Genomic DNA, 15906 nt, shown 5'->3' with positions numbered 1-15906 from the left:
GCAAAAGAGAAGGTGAGCGTCAGAATGGGCTGCAAAGTCTTTTCCTCCTCCCGCTTCACCAGCAGGTTGCCCTGGTGATGCCCCACGGCTGCTGGTGAATGCCAGGCCAGGGCGTTACAGTGGGAAAGGTGGAGGGCTGTCTGGGAGGGAGACGGAGTGGCCTTTCCAACTCCAGGTGAGTCCTCTGCCTCCAGGATTGCTTCCCTCCCCCCCCCCCCACACCCCGGGGCAAAGAGAACCGGCTGCCTGTCTCCTCCTTGGGGCAGCAAGGGGTGGTACAGATGAAAATCATCTAGGGACCTAGTCAAGGTGCACTGTGCTTATTATTAGGCTGTCGGGGGTGAAGGGGGTGAAAGCGCTTCTGGGGGTGACACCTCCCAGAGCTCTTGGTGGGGCCGCAGCACCCCTCAAAACTCCCCTCCAGCACTGAGCAAGAAACTAAAAAAGCAAATTGTTCTTTTATGTTCTCCACCCACCTTTCCCCCAAGGCGTTGCTGCTTTGGAGCTGTAAACAATGAGCTATTTTTGCCTTCCTTTAGAAAATCTGAGCGTCCCTTTTCTATATCATCCAAGGGAGTTCTGTTTAGGTGCAGGCTTCATACATTCAAAACCAGCTGACGTGGCCTCCCCAGAAAGCGAACGGTTTCTAGTCACGCACTGTCTGGGCTCTGGATTCCACATTGCTTAGTGTTAAATAACCTTCTGGAGCCAGGATCCTTGGATAAATTACCTACACGTTCTCTCTCTCTCGTTCTCGCACACATACCCCCTCTCCTCTGTCCACTCCCCTCCCCTCCCCCGCTCCCGACACACACTCAACCCAACCCCAGCAAAAAGCATTGCACAGAGAATGCTGCTTCCCAGCTGAGAGGGCGTCGAGGGACAGAGTGGGCTGCTAGGCAGTTCCTGAGCTTGCTCTTGGGACGGCCTTTTAGGGGGCAAAGCACTTTTGAGCCAGAAGCAGCCCCTGTCTGGGCTCAGACCCCCAGGGCCTCAGCTCCATGACTGTCGCGTCTTGCCCACCACTGGAGAGAGGCAGACGATGGGACGGCCACTGCCCTTGGATTCCTTGGCGGCCATGGTGGTTGCCTGGCCCAGGGGGCCTTCAGAAAGGTGACCTTGCTCTGGCCAAGGCCCGCGGGCGGGCCAGGCTACGGCCTGTAGATCTTAATGACATCCTTGATGGGCCGCCGGCAGATGGGACAGCAGGCCCGGGCCTGCCTCTTGAGGCGCAGGCCACAGCCGTGGCACAGGCACATATGTCCACAGGTGTAGATGACTGTGTCCACTTCACCGTCAAAGCACACCGTGCACTCGCTGTTCTTGCTGCCTGCCGGCTCTGGTGGGGAGAACACGGGAGACACTGGGGGGCTCAGCGGGGAGCTGGGTGCCGTCACTGCAGGAAGGGAGAACAGGACAGACCTTAATAATGTGGTTTTCAGGTGGGCGCTGCCGGGGTGGCCCCAGGAAGGCAGGGCTTCTAGGAGCGAACTTGTAGGGAAACAATTTCGCGAGACACCCTGTTGGGGTTTTTCTTCTGGGCTTTGCTCCCATTCCTTCCTTCCTTCCCCCAGGCATCAGGCCCTGTTATTAGCCTTTGGGATGCCGAATCTAGACTTCTCCTCCCTCCAGGTGAATATACCGCAGAGGAAGGGGAGGATGCAGGGGGAAAGGTGGCCCTCCTGCCTAGCCCAAGGAGGCTCTGGCCCAGCTGAAGGAGCTGGGCCGGCTGCCAGTCCCTACCCCCTCGAGGGCTTATACCTCCTTACCCAGGGATGACTCAGATGCTGAGGAGGACTGGTTGACACTGAAGGCCATGTCAGAATCGCTGTCCTCCTGGGAGCCGCTGAGGGACCCTGATGGAGACGTAGTCGCAGGGCTGGACTGCAGGGTGCCTGAGACCCAAAGAGACTCCATCAGGGGTGGTGGGAGGCTGGGGGGCGGGTGCTGTTCTGCTAGTCCCTGGCTCCTCACTCTTTTGCACCTTAGCACCCCTATCTGTCTAATGGGGAGGGATAAGAGTTACCTCCCAGGGTTCTGCTGAGGACTGATGGAATCATACATGTGCGGTGGGCCCCTGTTCTTTGCGTGCCCAGCCTCCATTCCTGTTTATTTCAGAAATAGTACCAGGATTTTGTTTTGGGGCACTTACTTCACCCTCACTCACATGATCCAGGCCAGGCCAATAAGAACTTCCACGCTTGGGTCTCAATGATGGTTCGATTAAGGCTACAAAACCCAACTGAGGTCAAAGGGGCCTTCACTAAAACACTATGGCTGTTGGGCAGGAAGGCACCCATCCACTGGGAGGTAAGCCTGGCACCGAAGAGCCTGCCTGAGAGTGAAGCCAACACAGGAAAGTGAGCTTTGGGATAGGAGCCCGATGGCACGCTTCCAACACCTACATCCAGCTGTTCCCGAATCCATCCAATACATTCCCAGACTTCTGAGGTAGGTGTACCCATACACTTCCCTTACAGTACAGGGCGCTTTGAGTGGGGTTTTGTCACTTGCAACTACAAAATTTCTGCCTAGTAGGGTTCAACACTAATGAGTTTTCTTCCTTGCATTCACAGCTGGTTCAGATGATAATGGGTTATTTTCTAGGTGAGAGAGTTGTTCCTTCCCTTACCCAAACTGAGGATGGATGGACAGATAATGCAGTGCTGCGGCTGCTGTCAGGGAGAAATCAGGAGGGCAAATCCCTAGGGGCCTCCAAAAGCAGTGGCCTCCATTCTACCTTCTCTTTCTGACCACTCAAGGGCTCATCCTGCTTCCTCTGAATGTGCCAGGGAGGAGGTTAAGAAAGACGGACTCTCAGCTTAGTTCTTGCCAAAGCCCCAGGGGGAACTTAGGCAACTTATCTCAGGGTAAATGATGGCTCTGTCTGGTCATCCCTTAAAAAAACCAACAAATGATGACCACTGTTCCCTTGTTCCCCCTCTGCCTGCAAACAGCAGTCATTGTTATTACTGCTCACTAACCTTGCTGTAGGTGAAAGCATTATATGCCCCCCATCATTTCATCCTTGCGACAATGCCAGGATGCAGGGACCACTCCCTCTCTACACCGAAGGGAAGGGAGGCTCAGAGAAGGTCTGTCATGTCAGCCCAGCATCTTCATGGCTGACCAGCTATGTGACTGGGAGAGTCAGTTAATCTGTGCTTCCATTTTCTCATCTGGAGATGGGATAATGATCTTGGTTTCAAAGAAGCATCAGGGGTGTAAAACTGAACGAGGTAACATGAAATGTTCATCGTTTCTGTTACCGTTTTGGCCTACTTCTTGGATCATGAAAACGGAGCTATGCTCTCTGGGAACCTGACCACCATCCTCGTTTGGCCAAGTGGGAGAGAAGTCCCTCGGCGGTGGCGCACATCACACGGTGCAGCTCTCCATTTAGGGGTGTCTGTAGGCGCCTCTCGTGCATGGCCTGCGTCCTGTCCTCTGCCAAGCCCCATCCTGGAGCCCAGGACCTGGCCCACGGCTGGTGGGTGCTCCGTGTTCATTTGCGGCATGAATGAAGGCAAGAATCATTTCAAAATAAGATGGTTCAAGCCTCCGTTCCGTTTTCCGTGGGCAGGGTTAGCCTTATATACTCTTTTAAGTATAGTATCTACGTTTTCTCCTACGCTTAATATGCATTACATATGTAAAAGACAAATACGTGATCTAATGAGCAACAGAAATAAAAAGTGTACTGACCATTTACCGACTGCATAAAGCCTCCCAGGCCCTGACCCTGACGGGAACTTGCGTCGGTGCAGAACCTGGGGTGGGGTTGGGCGGCAGCAACAAGGACATCCGCACGCACGCGTTACAACTGCATTTCGGGGGCGGCCCTTACTGAATCAAGAAACTCTACGTGGAGGCGGGAGGGCGCTAACGCGCGCTCAAGTCTGGGCAGCGGGGTCTGGGCAGCGGGGTCTGCACCCCCCGTCCCCGGTGAACCCCGCGCACGCGCGGTCGGGGCACTCACCTAGGAGGCGCAGCTGGCCGGCGGCGCCGCCGCGCACAGCGAAGAAGGCCCAGAGCGCCTGCGTGGTGTCGACGCACAGCAGGCGGCCGCGCGGGCGCCCGTTGATGCCCAGGAGCACGTCGCCGCCGGGCCGCAGCGTGAAGCTGAGCGCGTCGCCGCCGTTCGGTACGGGCCCGGCGCGCGCCACGACCCAGTACTCCTTTCGGTCGAGAAGCGCGTCGGGGTCGGCCGGCAGCTCGGCGGGCCGGAGCCCGCCCGGGTCGCATGAAGTGATGCCAAAGGCCAGCGCGCCTGGCGCCGCCAGCCCCGGGCGGCCCACCTCCACGAAGAGGCTCTCGCCGGGTCGCAGCGGGCGCTCGGAGAAGACGAGCGTGCGGCCGCCGTCGGGCCGCGGCGCGCAGGCCACTTTGCGGTCGGCGGACAGGCTCACGTCGGGTCCGCGCGTTGCGTGGAAGCGCAGGTCAGCCTCGAGCAGCGCCGGCGACGACGCGGGCCGCGGGCGCTCGCGGGGCCCGCACGGGATGGCGGCGGCGGCCGCCGCGTCGGCGGGCGGCGGGCCCGGGGCGCGGCCCAGCGCCAGGTGGCCCAGCTTGGCCACCACCTGGTTGTTCTCGAGCTCGTTGTTGTCGAAGTTGGCGGCGTCGTGGCTGCTGGGCGGCAGGCAGGCGCTGAAGCGGGCCTGGCCGAGGCGCGCGGGCGTCAGCGTGTCGGCGAACGCGCTCTCTGCGCCGGGGCAGAAGGGGAGCGGTGAGGGTGCGGGCCGCCGGCGGGGAATCCCCGGCCACCCGGAGGCCTCGATACCCCTCCCCACCCCCGCACCCTCTCCCCCTTTCAAGTTCACGTGCGCACTGACTGAACCGCAGGTGCACGGAATCTGATTAACCATAACCCTTTTGACTTTGGGATGGGCTGATACAGCCCTTCCTGCGTTTTTTCTTTCCTTTCCTCCTCCCTTTTTTCTCCCTCCCTTCTTCCTTCCCCCCTTTTTTTCTCCCTCCTTCCTCCCCCCCATTCCAGAGATTTTCACATTTTGGAAAATTGGAAAACCCTTTATTGTCAGCCTCCCAACTAGAACAGAAGCTCTGAAAAAGTGAATGCTTTTGCTTGTTATTTGTGGCCTTTTGCGACAGGTGCTACTTAAAGCTTAAAACTCCTTTCACGTGTTGTCTCAGCCCTCATACAGCCTGTGAGGTTATGTTCTGTTACTGCCAGCCAGTTAGCAAAGAAGGGAGGTGAGGCACAGAAGGGTTAAGGAGTGTGTCCGAGGTCACACAGCAACTGCGGCAAAGCCACAACGGGAACCCTGGCTCTTCAACACATGCGGACTCTGAAAGAAGGCAGCACGGAGCCCAGTGCCTGGGGGGTGCGCATAAGCATTGAAGATGTAAGGTTTCTATAAGAGATGGCCTCATTTTATAGGAAAGAGAACGAGCAGTTTTCAGTCACGGTCAAGAAAATACTTTTGAATAATTTTTAGTGATAGAAAAAATATGTAATGATGCTACATATCATCGTTAGGTAAAAGAAGCAAAAGCAGTGTTTCATTTAGGTAACACAGGTCTTTATGCTTTGGTAAATTCCTCGTCAGTGGTCTCTGCAGCTGGAATGGGAGTCTTTGCCTGTCTGTCCACCACCATGTGGTCAGGGCTTAGCAGATTGCTGGGCAAAGATAGCAGATTGCTGGGCAAAGAACCTTCACTGTTTATTGGATGAATAAATGAATGAATAAGGTCTCTGAAAGATGCTGACTACCACTCTGAATAACAAATCAGGGGAAGAAAGAAGCAGTCATTAAAGTATTGGGAAGTTTTTGTTTTAGTGATAAAAATATTCTCATTAACCCTAATAAGTAATGAAAGAAAAAGTGCTTTTCAGGCTTCTCTAACCAGACCGCTCTAGCTAAGATCTGTTAAATGCTACTGTATTTCTGTACTTCATATCATGGAAAAAAGGATTTTCTCTTTAGTTTTCCAAATATGAAATTAAGTCCTAGTAATGGACATGCTTTTTTGAAAAGCATGCCGTAGCCCCTAGTGAGAGTCTGATGTGTTACTACCTACCCTGCCTGCAAAACTCCACACTCCAGGGCGGATTTTATAAACTAGCCATCCAAGTTCACATCCTGGTTCACAGACCTGTTTGTGTAACCTACTGGTGTGTTAGCCAATACTTCTATGATAAATACGTGTTCTACAAAGTTTTGGCACCAGAAAATGCCAGTATTTTAAAAAATCTTTTTCAATTAATAGTTCATAATGTGAGAAAACACCCATGGCATAACATTGTGTGAACATAAGAACATAAGTGAACAAAAGAAGAAATAAAAGTGAATATATTATTTGATTTTCGTTGTGTGGGAAATGTATGTGTAGAGCGCATAGAAAAAGAAAAAGCATACACGTAACAATCTGATGTGGTTCTCTCTGGGTGGAAATTTGCTTCTTTATAAAGTTTTTAGATTTTCTCATTTTTCTCTAATGAACGTGTATTGGTTTTGTAATCAGTAACACAAAGACATGTGAAAGTCTAAAGTTTTTTTTTGTTTTTGTTTTTTTTTTTAAAGGCATTTTAGGTAGTGGATGTTTCTGGTGTAGCGTCCACTTTCTGGTGGAGCCTCACCGGGTATGGAGGGTGATGCACTTTCCCAGGGCTCTCTGCCTCACCCGTCCCGTGAGGGCCAGCTCAAAGGCATTGGCTGTTACACGCCCTGGGCCTCTGTCCTTGCAGGGTCTGCTTCTGTCCCCGCCCCAGTGCTGCTCCTCCTTGCCCCTCACATCTCCACATAGGAGCCCATCCCTCAGTGCAGTATTCTGATTAAGAGCATGGCCTGTGGCGATGGTTCAAGTCCTGGCTTCAGCCCCTCCTGGCTCTGTGACTTGAGGTGAATCACATATTTTCTCAGAGCCTCAGCTTCCTCAGCTTAACGTGGATTAATCCTGGTCTCATGTTGTTACAGAGATAAAATTAGGTATTTTTATAAAGAGTGTAGCACAGAATATGGCACAAAGTGAGTGCTTAAAACATGTTATTATCATCATCCCTTCAACATTTTTTGATCAAAATGTATAGAGTGCTTGTCCTGTGCCTAATGCTGTACTGGGCACTGAGCGAAGGGCGGTGAATGAGCAGGCATGGGCCCCTGTGCCCATGGACCTACAATTCCAGTGAGAGAGACAGACTTTAGACATGAGACTGTTTAAGTACAAATTGTGATGAATGCTGCTAAGAGCCACTGTCCTGCATGGCTCTGTCAAATGGGCACGTTTCAGTGGGGGAACTCAGACTCTGCAGTGCAACGTGAGCTACCCCACGTCACGCAGCCAGGGAGTGACAGGGTTCTCTGAGAGTGTACAAGGGGCACTTGGTCAGAACAGGCCTCCCGGACAGTGATGACGGAGTGAAGACCTGAGGGCCAAAGGAGTGGAGCCTGGGAAGTGGGGTGTAACCGTTCCAGGCAGAAGGAATGGATTGTGTGAAGGAATGGCATTTCTGAGGTGAGGCTTGGTCTGTTTGTGAGGCTGGGGTAACTGCATGTGTGTCAGCATTTAGCCTGGTACCTGGAACACAGCAGCACCTCAGAAAAGGTGGGACCCCCTCACTTTATGCCAGGAGGTTTGTCCCCACCAGGGGTCTCTGAGTGAGGTAGGCCCAGGACAGCGCAGTGCTGGCCTAGGCCTGACACTTGAGAATCCACCTCTCAAAGGATTCTGTGTGGAGAACCAGCTGGTGACAGGCAGAAATCCCACAGTATCTATAGGCCATTTAGGGAGCTTATCAAGACTTCTAGCCTGTGACCCACTCTCTGGGCCTGGTGAAAATCTACACGGCCTTTGTTTTGAGACACAACCTACCAGATGCAACTCCACCACTGTCCCACACAGCTCTGTAAAATGGGCACTTTTCACAGTGCGAGAACACCGAGGTTCTGAGAGGTGGAGTGGATTATTCAAGGTCGCACAGCCAGAGGTGATCCCAGAAATGGGACTCCATCTCAGGCTATGTGACTCCGGACCCGACCCCATGACCACTAGCTGTCCTTGTTTAGCTCTCCCATTCTTGCTGGGGCATGTCCAGAGCCTGGCTCTGGACCTGGGAGAAAGCTGGGTTCTTTCTTTTATTTCCCTAGCTCTCTCAGGTCAGATATGCTTGGCATTGGAAGTAAAGTAGAATTTATGTCCCAAGAGAAACCCATCTCTGTGTGAAGACGAAAATGAAGGAAGGCTAGAAGAGCTAGAGACAGAAGGGACCACCCATCAGTCACCTCACTGTCTCCAAAGCACTGACTCGGGACATGCACCGGAGGCTAACAGAGTGGCTGCAGGGCAAGGGACAGAGGAATAAAGGACGGCTTGGGAGGTTTGCGACCAACCAACCGAGCGGTGGCGCCCTCCACCGACAGTGGGGTTGGCTGCCTGAATGTGTTCAGCGTGGGATCCTTTTGGGTGCCAGGAAGAGACGTGAGTAGGTAGAAGGAAGTCTAGACTCCAGGGTAGGCGTCAGGGCTGGGAATATGGACCTGGGCACCAACAGCTTAAAAGTGGGATTCAAGGTCCCAGTGACGGCCTCGGGTCATTGGAGAAAGAAGGTAGATGGAGAAATGGTCTTGCTTTATGTTTTGTACACTTTTCTACATGCATGTCATACTACATGATGGAGAAGAAAGCTGACGGTAGAACCCTGGGGCCCTCAGCATATAGAGACAAGCAGGGAAGGAGCCAGAAAGGAAGCCAAGGAGGAGCAGCCAGGGAGGCAGGAGAAAAACCAGGGGCTTGTGAAGCCATGAGGCACGAGCAGGTCAGAGAGGCCGGGAGAGGTCCCCTGTGCTGAGAGGAAGAGGCCGGGGCTGGGCCGGCAGCCTGTTGTCCTGGAGGACAGCGTGGTAGTGGCCAGCTCTCAGTGCACGAGGGAGGGGGTGAGTAACATCCTTGTGAGGAGGTATGTGGGCACCAGCCACCCCACTTGTCACTGTTATCAGCTGGGAACGACTTTGTTCATGGGTTCTGGTGGCGAACTTAACCCAGAAGATGAAACTGAAAGACTAAAATGCTGGTCCTCAAGACGGAGTCCTGCCAGACTGGGTGACTGCTGACCGCATTGGTAACTGGTAGAGACCAAATTTTGAACCTCCTCATGTACGTATTATAGAGCCTAAGGAACAGAAGCTGGTTTTGGTTCAACTTCAAGAGAAAGCCTTATTTGCGGGGCCTAAAAATTACAAGCCGGTAGCTGTACTATCATCGTTTGAATTGTCTGATAGTGCACCAGGCTGTCGGCCTATCATTTCTGGTCTCCTTCACTTCTGACCAAGTTCGGTTTTATATACAGCTGAATTCTGTGCAGTGGAGAAGTGAGCACACAGCCATACACAGTGTAGAGTAAACATGGTAGAAAAGTGTTTCTGAGGTTTACCCCTTTCACACTCCCTAAATTGCTACCCACTTTCTAGTGTTTGAATAGTAAAGTTAGGGGCACTTGGGTGGCTCAGTCGGTTAAGCCTATGACTTCGGCTCAGGGCATGATCTCACGGTTCATGGGTTCGAGCCCCCACGTGCTGACAGCCAGCTCAGAGCCTGGAGCCTGCTTCAGATTCTGTGTCTCCCTCTCTCTCTCTGAACCTTCCCTGCTCACACTCTCTCTCTCCCTCAGAAATAAAAAAACATTTAAAAAAATTAAAAAAGAATAGTAAAGTTAATATGGAGAATATAGAGAACTGTATTATGTCTGACCAATATATATATGTAAATGGTGTGAGCAAATGTATACTTTAGTACTGGTTCTCATACTTTGTACATTAAAGAAAGTGGACCCCTTTGTATTTTAAATTTCATACTAGACTTTTAAAATTAAGTACAGATCACTAGGATGAGCTAAAGAGGATTGGGATGGGCTGAAGAGGGAAGTGGAGAGGATGGCGTAGGTATTTTTGAGAGAATTTTGCTCTGAAGTGGAGCAGAGAAATGAGAAAGTAGCTGGTAGGAGAGACCGTCAAGGGCATTTTTTTTTTTAATGGAAACTACTGGACGTCTTTTGTGTGCTCATGGGGATAATCCCGTGGAGAGGGAGAAAGAGAGGCTGGAGACAGGGACAAATGATAGGAGCCATGTCCCCAAAAGGCAGGAGGACACAGGAGCAGAGCTCCTTCAGCCCTGGCCACAGGAACGCAGGCAGCAGGGCAGGGGCGTTGGAGTTTAAGGAACACTGGTGTGAATGCCAGGTCTGTGGGCCACTGAGCCCATGCTTTTCCGACCAAAGAAGACTGGACCAGGTGAGACCGACCTCTTTTGGACCCTGGCCAGTCCTGGAGGTGACCTCAGTTTCCATCTGCAATGTAAGGACCCTCAGCCCTATCTCATAGGCCTGTGGGGAAAGTTAATGGCAGATCTGGGGAATAATAGTGTGCTTGGCATGGGCCTGGCACAGAGTAGGCCTTCAGGGGCCCCTAATAGGATAGGCCAGTGGCCACAGACTGGGAAAGGACAGTCCTTCAGGCCACCGTGCCAGGCGCATGCCTTACTATTGGGGCAGGGAGGTGGGTGCTGGCCTGGACTATTTGGAAAGAAAATATTAACTGCAAAAGCCAGTTACTTAATGCTGCTCCCCAGTGAGGCTCTGAATGTAGCCACTTGCAGCTGGCCCTCCCCGTGTGATGTGGGGTGCTCACAGGTCTGTGCAGAGGCACCGCCTAGGGCCTTGAGCCCAACCCCCACCCCTGTCATGACCACTTATCAGCTGGACGACCTTAGGCAAGTCCCTGCCTCTCTCTGGGCCTCAGTTTCCTCACTTGAAGCATGGGGTGGTACATGATCTCTAGGCCCTGCATCTGGGTCCATAAATTCAAATCTTTGTCAAACACTTTGTTCATAACATTACTAAACAATAAACACCAACTCTAGCACCACCAACTGTTAGGTGGCCTTGGCCAAATTATCCATCCATGCTGATCAGCAAATGGGGGTGATGCTGTTTCCTGCCTCATAGTGTTCTTGGGAGGGCTGGAAGATAACACCCAGGAAAAGCTGGCATAGTGCCTGGCACATAGTAGGTACTACATTAACAAAGGGGCTCAAAGCTTTCAAGAGTAAATGGCTCCCCTCCAGGGCCTATACAGAGCTGTTGTTTCTGGTTGCATGGCATCTGACCCTCCCCTTCTGGGTCCAGCACCCAGCCTTTCTTCTGAGGGAACTGCCCCACACCCACCTCCCAGTTCCACAGCTGACCTTGTGGAGGAGGCCTTAACTTGGCCACTCAATCTCCTCCTCCCGGCCGTGGAGAGCAGTGACTCTAAACCTTGAACTTTAGCTAGACCTTTCAGGAAAGCAGCTCTCCTGCTGGTTTTGTTAATATGGTGGGACACGGTACTGGAGCTGCTGGTGGCCTCCCCCCGCCCTCCGACACCACCCCCGTCCCCAAAGGAGAGCACAGCTAAGGGTGATGCTAACAAAGATGATAGCAGGGTAAGAAATGAAGGCAGGTCAGTATTTCAGGTGCCATTCATCGAGGCCCTGCATGGAGCTGGGGTTACGGCAGGTGTTGCCTGCATTTCCAGTCACGAGACATTGTTTTTTCCTTAAGCAAGACTGAACCATTTTTTGCCACTTATAACCAAGATTTCTGACAACACAGCCTGCACTGCCATGGCTTGGACTGGTGTTATTTGGTCTGCCAAAGCCACCACTGGGCAGAGGAAGGACAAAGGGGCTATGACAGTGACCACTCCTGAGGTGTCTAAAAGAGGGACAGAGCTGCCTCAGGACAGCGTGGGGCCTGAACCCCAGAGCTCCAGGAAAGAGCTGCTCAGGGGAGCCGGGGAAGGGAGGGGGAAATCTGGCCCATCCCTCTCATGGGTCCAGGAACTACAAAATTCAACAGATAGTAATTTGCCTGGGCTCAGCCCCTTCTCGTTGGCTCAGAGGAGTAGAGAAATCATGGGTTCTCAGGATGGGACTGCCCCAGGATCCTGCAAGGCCATCCTGGTCTGTGCCCCGGAAAATGGTAAACCCTAGTGGCCACAGTGCAGCCCGTGGGAGAATGCATTGCAGTGTAGTTTACTTTTGTGTGTGTGTGTGTGGGGGTGGGGTGGGGGGACTCGTGGCACCTAGTCCATCAGTGTGGAAGCTGCTAGGGAACAAGGGACAGACAGCTCCACAGCAGCATGTATAAATCTAACAATGGGGCAAGTGGAAAAAAAAAAAAGAGTAAGATTCTTAGTATAGTCCCATCCATATATGCATATGAAACTGTACGTATTTTTTTTTTTAAGGTACACACATCCAAGGGCTTACACTAAACACCAGAGTGGTGGCTGCCTGGGCAGGGGATGGGGGTGAATGGGAGTATAGAGTGGCAGTTGGGGAAGCTGGGGATGAGGCAGAAAAGAGAAGGGGCTTTCAAGGTCCAGGGATGACCCCATGCCTTGAACTGGCACATCTGAAGGACCCGGCTTGGCACCCAGCAGGGAGGAGGGACAAGGCACCAGTGCAAAGGAGACTGTTGTGATCACGCCCAGAGCCTTAAGAAATCTAGCTGCCTGGAGGCCACTCCCAGAGGTTCCGATTGAACTGGTCTGGAGCAGCCTGCTAGGTGGGGCTTCCAGAGCTTCCCAGGGGATCACCATGTGCCGCCCCAGCTGAGAACCACTGAACTAAAGACATGGATGCACCTGGGTCCTAATCCTGCCTTTGCCACTCACAAGCCTGGTTTTCTTAGGCAAGTTACTTCCTTTCTCTGAGTCCTGAATTCTTTATATCTAAATGGGGTGAAATCACCCTGTCTTGAGGAAAGAGTGAGAATGTCAAGAGACAAGGCACACCAGGGTCTGGCCACATAGATGTAGCTTTCTCTGCTGCAGTTGGGACCGCCCCCCCCCCCCCCCCCCCCCCCCCCCCCCCCCCCCCCCCCCCAGAGGCTGGGCTAGGACCATAATTCCATCAAGTAAATGAAATACGTGAAGCCTGTGAAGGCTTTTTATTTCTCAGACTTCACTTTAGCTCAAGTTNGAAATCACCCTGTCTTGAGGAAAGAGTGAGAATGTCAAGAGACAAGGCACACCAGGGTCTGGCCACATAGATGTAGCTTTCTCTGCTGCAGTTGGGCCCCCCCCCCCCCCCCCAGACCCCACCTCCCACCCTACACCCTTGCAGAAAGAGGCTGGGCTAGGACCATAATTCCATCAAGTAAATGAAATACGTGAAGCCTGTGAAGGCTTTTTATTTCTCAGACTTCACTTTAGCTCAAGTTCCAGGGCAAATAAAGGGTACCCCTACCTCACAAGACAGGGAGAATGCTTCACAGATGCGGGTTGCCAGATGAAATACGGGATGCCCGGGGACATTCAAATTTCAGAAAAACACATTCCTCTTAAAGTGTGTCCCAAATACTGCATGGGACATACTTGTACTAAAAAATTATTGTTCTCATATTCAAATGTAAGGAGTTGTCCTGTATTTTTATTTGTTCAAGCTGACAACCTTACTCAATGACCTTGTGTTTGTTAGTTTTCAGTCTGGTGGGGTCTGAGGTGAGGGGTCCCTATTTCTGGAGTTTTCCAGCCAACAGTCTCTAAGGGAATTATGGCCCCTACTTGTTCCTTGTGAGGAAAAGGGAATCAGAAGGTTCTGGATCACACAAACACTGGCCCCCTTGTATTTATCCACTCGGTTCCTTAGACACCACCATTAGAAAGCCCAGTTCACCCGAGAATTGGGAGAGGGAGATCCCACTTATGGTGGAATTTCTGTCCTTCTGTTGGCCTCCCTTCATGCTGGCAGCAGCAGGGCACCTGTCGCCTGAACCCCAGCCATAAATCATGGAAGCTTAGCCGTCTTATTTTTATTATAACTATTTTTTTCTGATCATGAACCATAGGCAACTTTGGTGGTGGTGGGGGGTGGATGGAGATCACCCATAATCCCTTTACCCAGATGTACCCAATGTCAATCTGCTCTCCCCACTAAGGAAACATTCAGCTTTGAGCACATGCCAGAAACATCCCTGTGATCTCCTATAACCTTCACAAAGAAAAATAACTTGACTTCCTTTTCTGATTGTAAAAGAACCGTGAGCTCTACACACACACACACACACACTTTTTTTTAAAGGTAATTAATAGAGGTAAAAAAATGAGATCCACCTGGTGTCCCAGCACTCAGAGATAGAATTCCTTCGAATCTCACTTGTAAACCTGGCCCTGTGGCACTTGTCGACAGGTGCTTCCTGTCAGCCAGCACATCTCAGGCACTGCCTGAAGATCAGGAGATAGGCTCAAGTCTACCATGTTACACCAGTGTTCCAGGGGGCGCTCTCCTTTTCCTCCAAGGGGCTTGAGGCATCCAAGGAGGCTCACTAACCGTTTGCTAAGTGAATAGGCGGATGAGGGAGGAGTCCAGGACTCCTCACAGGTTTATTCGGATTCACCAAGTCATCAAAGGCTGCTTCCAGTGTGTATTTTCAAAAAACCCCAAGCCACTTACGTTGATGATAGGGTGGCTGGGATTTCTTGGCTGTTCCCTCAACACACAGGCTTTGTGTGGGAGCAGGTGAATGAGGGGTGATTGTTTCCCTGCTCTGTAGGCATAAAGAGCTCTGAAAAAGAGTGGCGGGAGATCCAGGAGGCTTTAGAAATCTACATCTCCTGGAGGTGAATTGCAGGACCTTCCTTGGAAAAGAGTGTGGGGGCACATGGGTAAAATGCCCAGGTAAGGTCCCCGCTTACAGGGTGGTTAGCTATTCATAGTCTGGTCTGCATATGCCTGGAATTCAGATGTGTGCTTTCCCCTACATGGAAATGGGCAGAGATTTCTTAAGTATCTATTATGTGCCAGGCACTGTACTGTACCCCTGTCATATATCATGTCATCCTGCCAACAATGCCATGAGGCGGGTGCTACCATGAACCTTTCTTATAGATGAAACTGAAGCACACAGAGGTTCAGTCACCTGGCCAAGCCCACACAGCTGGCACGTTGAGATCCAGGCATAGAACAGAGCTCTGTGTGATTCCCAACCCTTGCTTCTTTTTTTTTTTTTTTAAGGTTATTTATTTAGAGAGAAAGAGCGCTCATGCACACACAAGCAGATGAATAGCAGGCAGAGAGAATCCCAAGCAGGCTCCATGCTGTCAGCAGAGCCCGATGTAGGGTTTGATCTCACAAACCATGAGATCATGACCTGAGATGCATTCAAGAGTCAGACACAACCGGCTGAGCCACCCAGGCACCCCCCAACCCTATCCTCTTAATCATTCAGAAGGTCTGCCTCCTTCCTTCTTGGGAAGGAGGACACAGCCGGCATGCATGCATTTTCCCTCCTTGCCCGATGGTGGTATGGGTGGAAGTGGTGGGCGAGGAGCCCAGGCCAGAGTTCTCCTTTAGGGGGCAAGGCAGGAAAGCCAGAAACAGCCCAGACATTCAGATACACCACTGTGGTACAACTATACCACGGAATCCTACTCGGCAATTAAAAAGGCACAAATTACCGATTTACACGGCAACAACAGAGATGAATCTCACAAATACTGTGCTGCAGAAAAGAAGCCAGGCAGAAATGCATATATACTGCATGATTCCATTTATATGAAGTTCCAGAATAAGTGCAACTAATCTATGGTGAAAAGCCAGAACACTGGCTGCTTCCAAGAGAGGGAACTTTCTTGGGTCATGGGCGGGTGTGTGAGCCTGTCAAAACTCAAACTTTAGATTTGTGCATTCACTGTAAGTCAGTGACACATAGAGCTATGTCCAGATTCTCTCAGAAAACTGATCTCCCTTTCCCGCCCCAGAAACCAAGGCTGGGCTGGCTCACGTGTAACCTGTGAGTTCAAGAGCTAAGGTCACAAATAGAAAGCAGGTCAGTGGTCTCCAGGGGCTGGAGGCAGGGGAGAATGAGGAATGACAGCTTAATGGATAGGACTCCCCTTGGGGTGATGAAAA

General features: G+C 51.7%; 1 protein-coding gene across 2 annotated transcripts in view; it reads right to left on the bottom strand.

Moving 5' to 3' along the window:
- Window positions 1-767: 767 nt before the first annotated feature.
- The window catches only part of NEURL1B (neuralized E3 ubiquitin protein ligase 1B), a 35127-nt gene continuing 19988 nt past the window's right edge, over window positions 768-15906 (bottom strand). Inside the window, exons 5-7 of one of the 2 annotated variants that reach the window (XM_039235736.1) lie at window positions 3980-4702; window positions 1770-1895; window positions 768-1396 (exon numbers count right to left, since the gene is read on the bottom strand). In XM_039235736.1, the coding sequence (XP_039091667.1) occupies window positions 1152-1396; window positions 1770-1895; window positions 3980-4702 (1094 nt within the window). In that variant the 3' untranslated portion in view covers window positions 768-1151. The remainder of the gene's footprint in view (window positions 1397-1769; window positions 1896-3979; window positions 4703-15906) is intronic. The other variant, XM_039235737.1, reaches the window with a different exon arrangement.

The sequence above is a fragment of the Hyaena hyaena genome, unplaced genomic scaffold (genome assembly GCF_003009895.1).
Source record: "Hyaena hyaena isolate Hyena2069 unplaced genomic scaffold, ASM300989v1 scaffold_102, whole genome shotgun sequence".
Taxonomy (NCBI): Eukaryota; Metazoa; Chordata; class Mammalia; order Carnivora; family Hyaenidae; genus Hyaena; species Hyaena hyaena.
The sequence above is the reverse complement of the archived record's forward strand: the minus strand, read 5'-3'. Positions and strand labels throughout refer to the sequence as shown.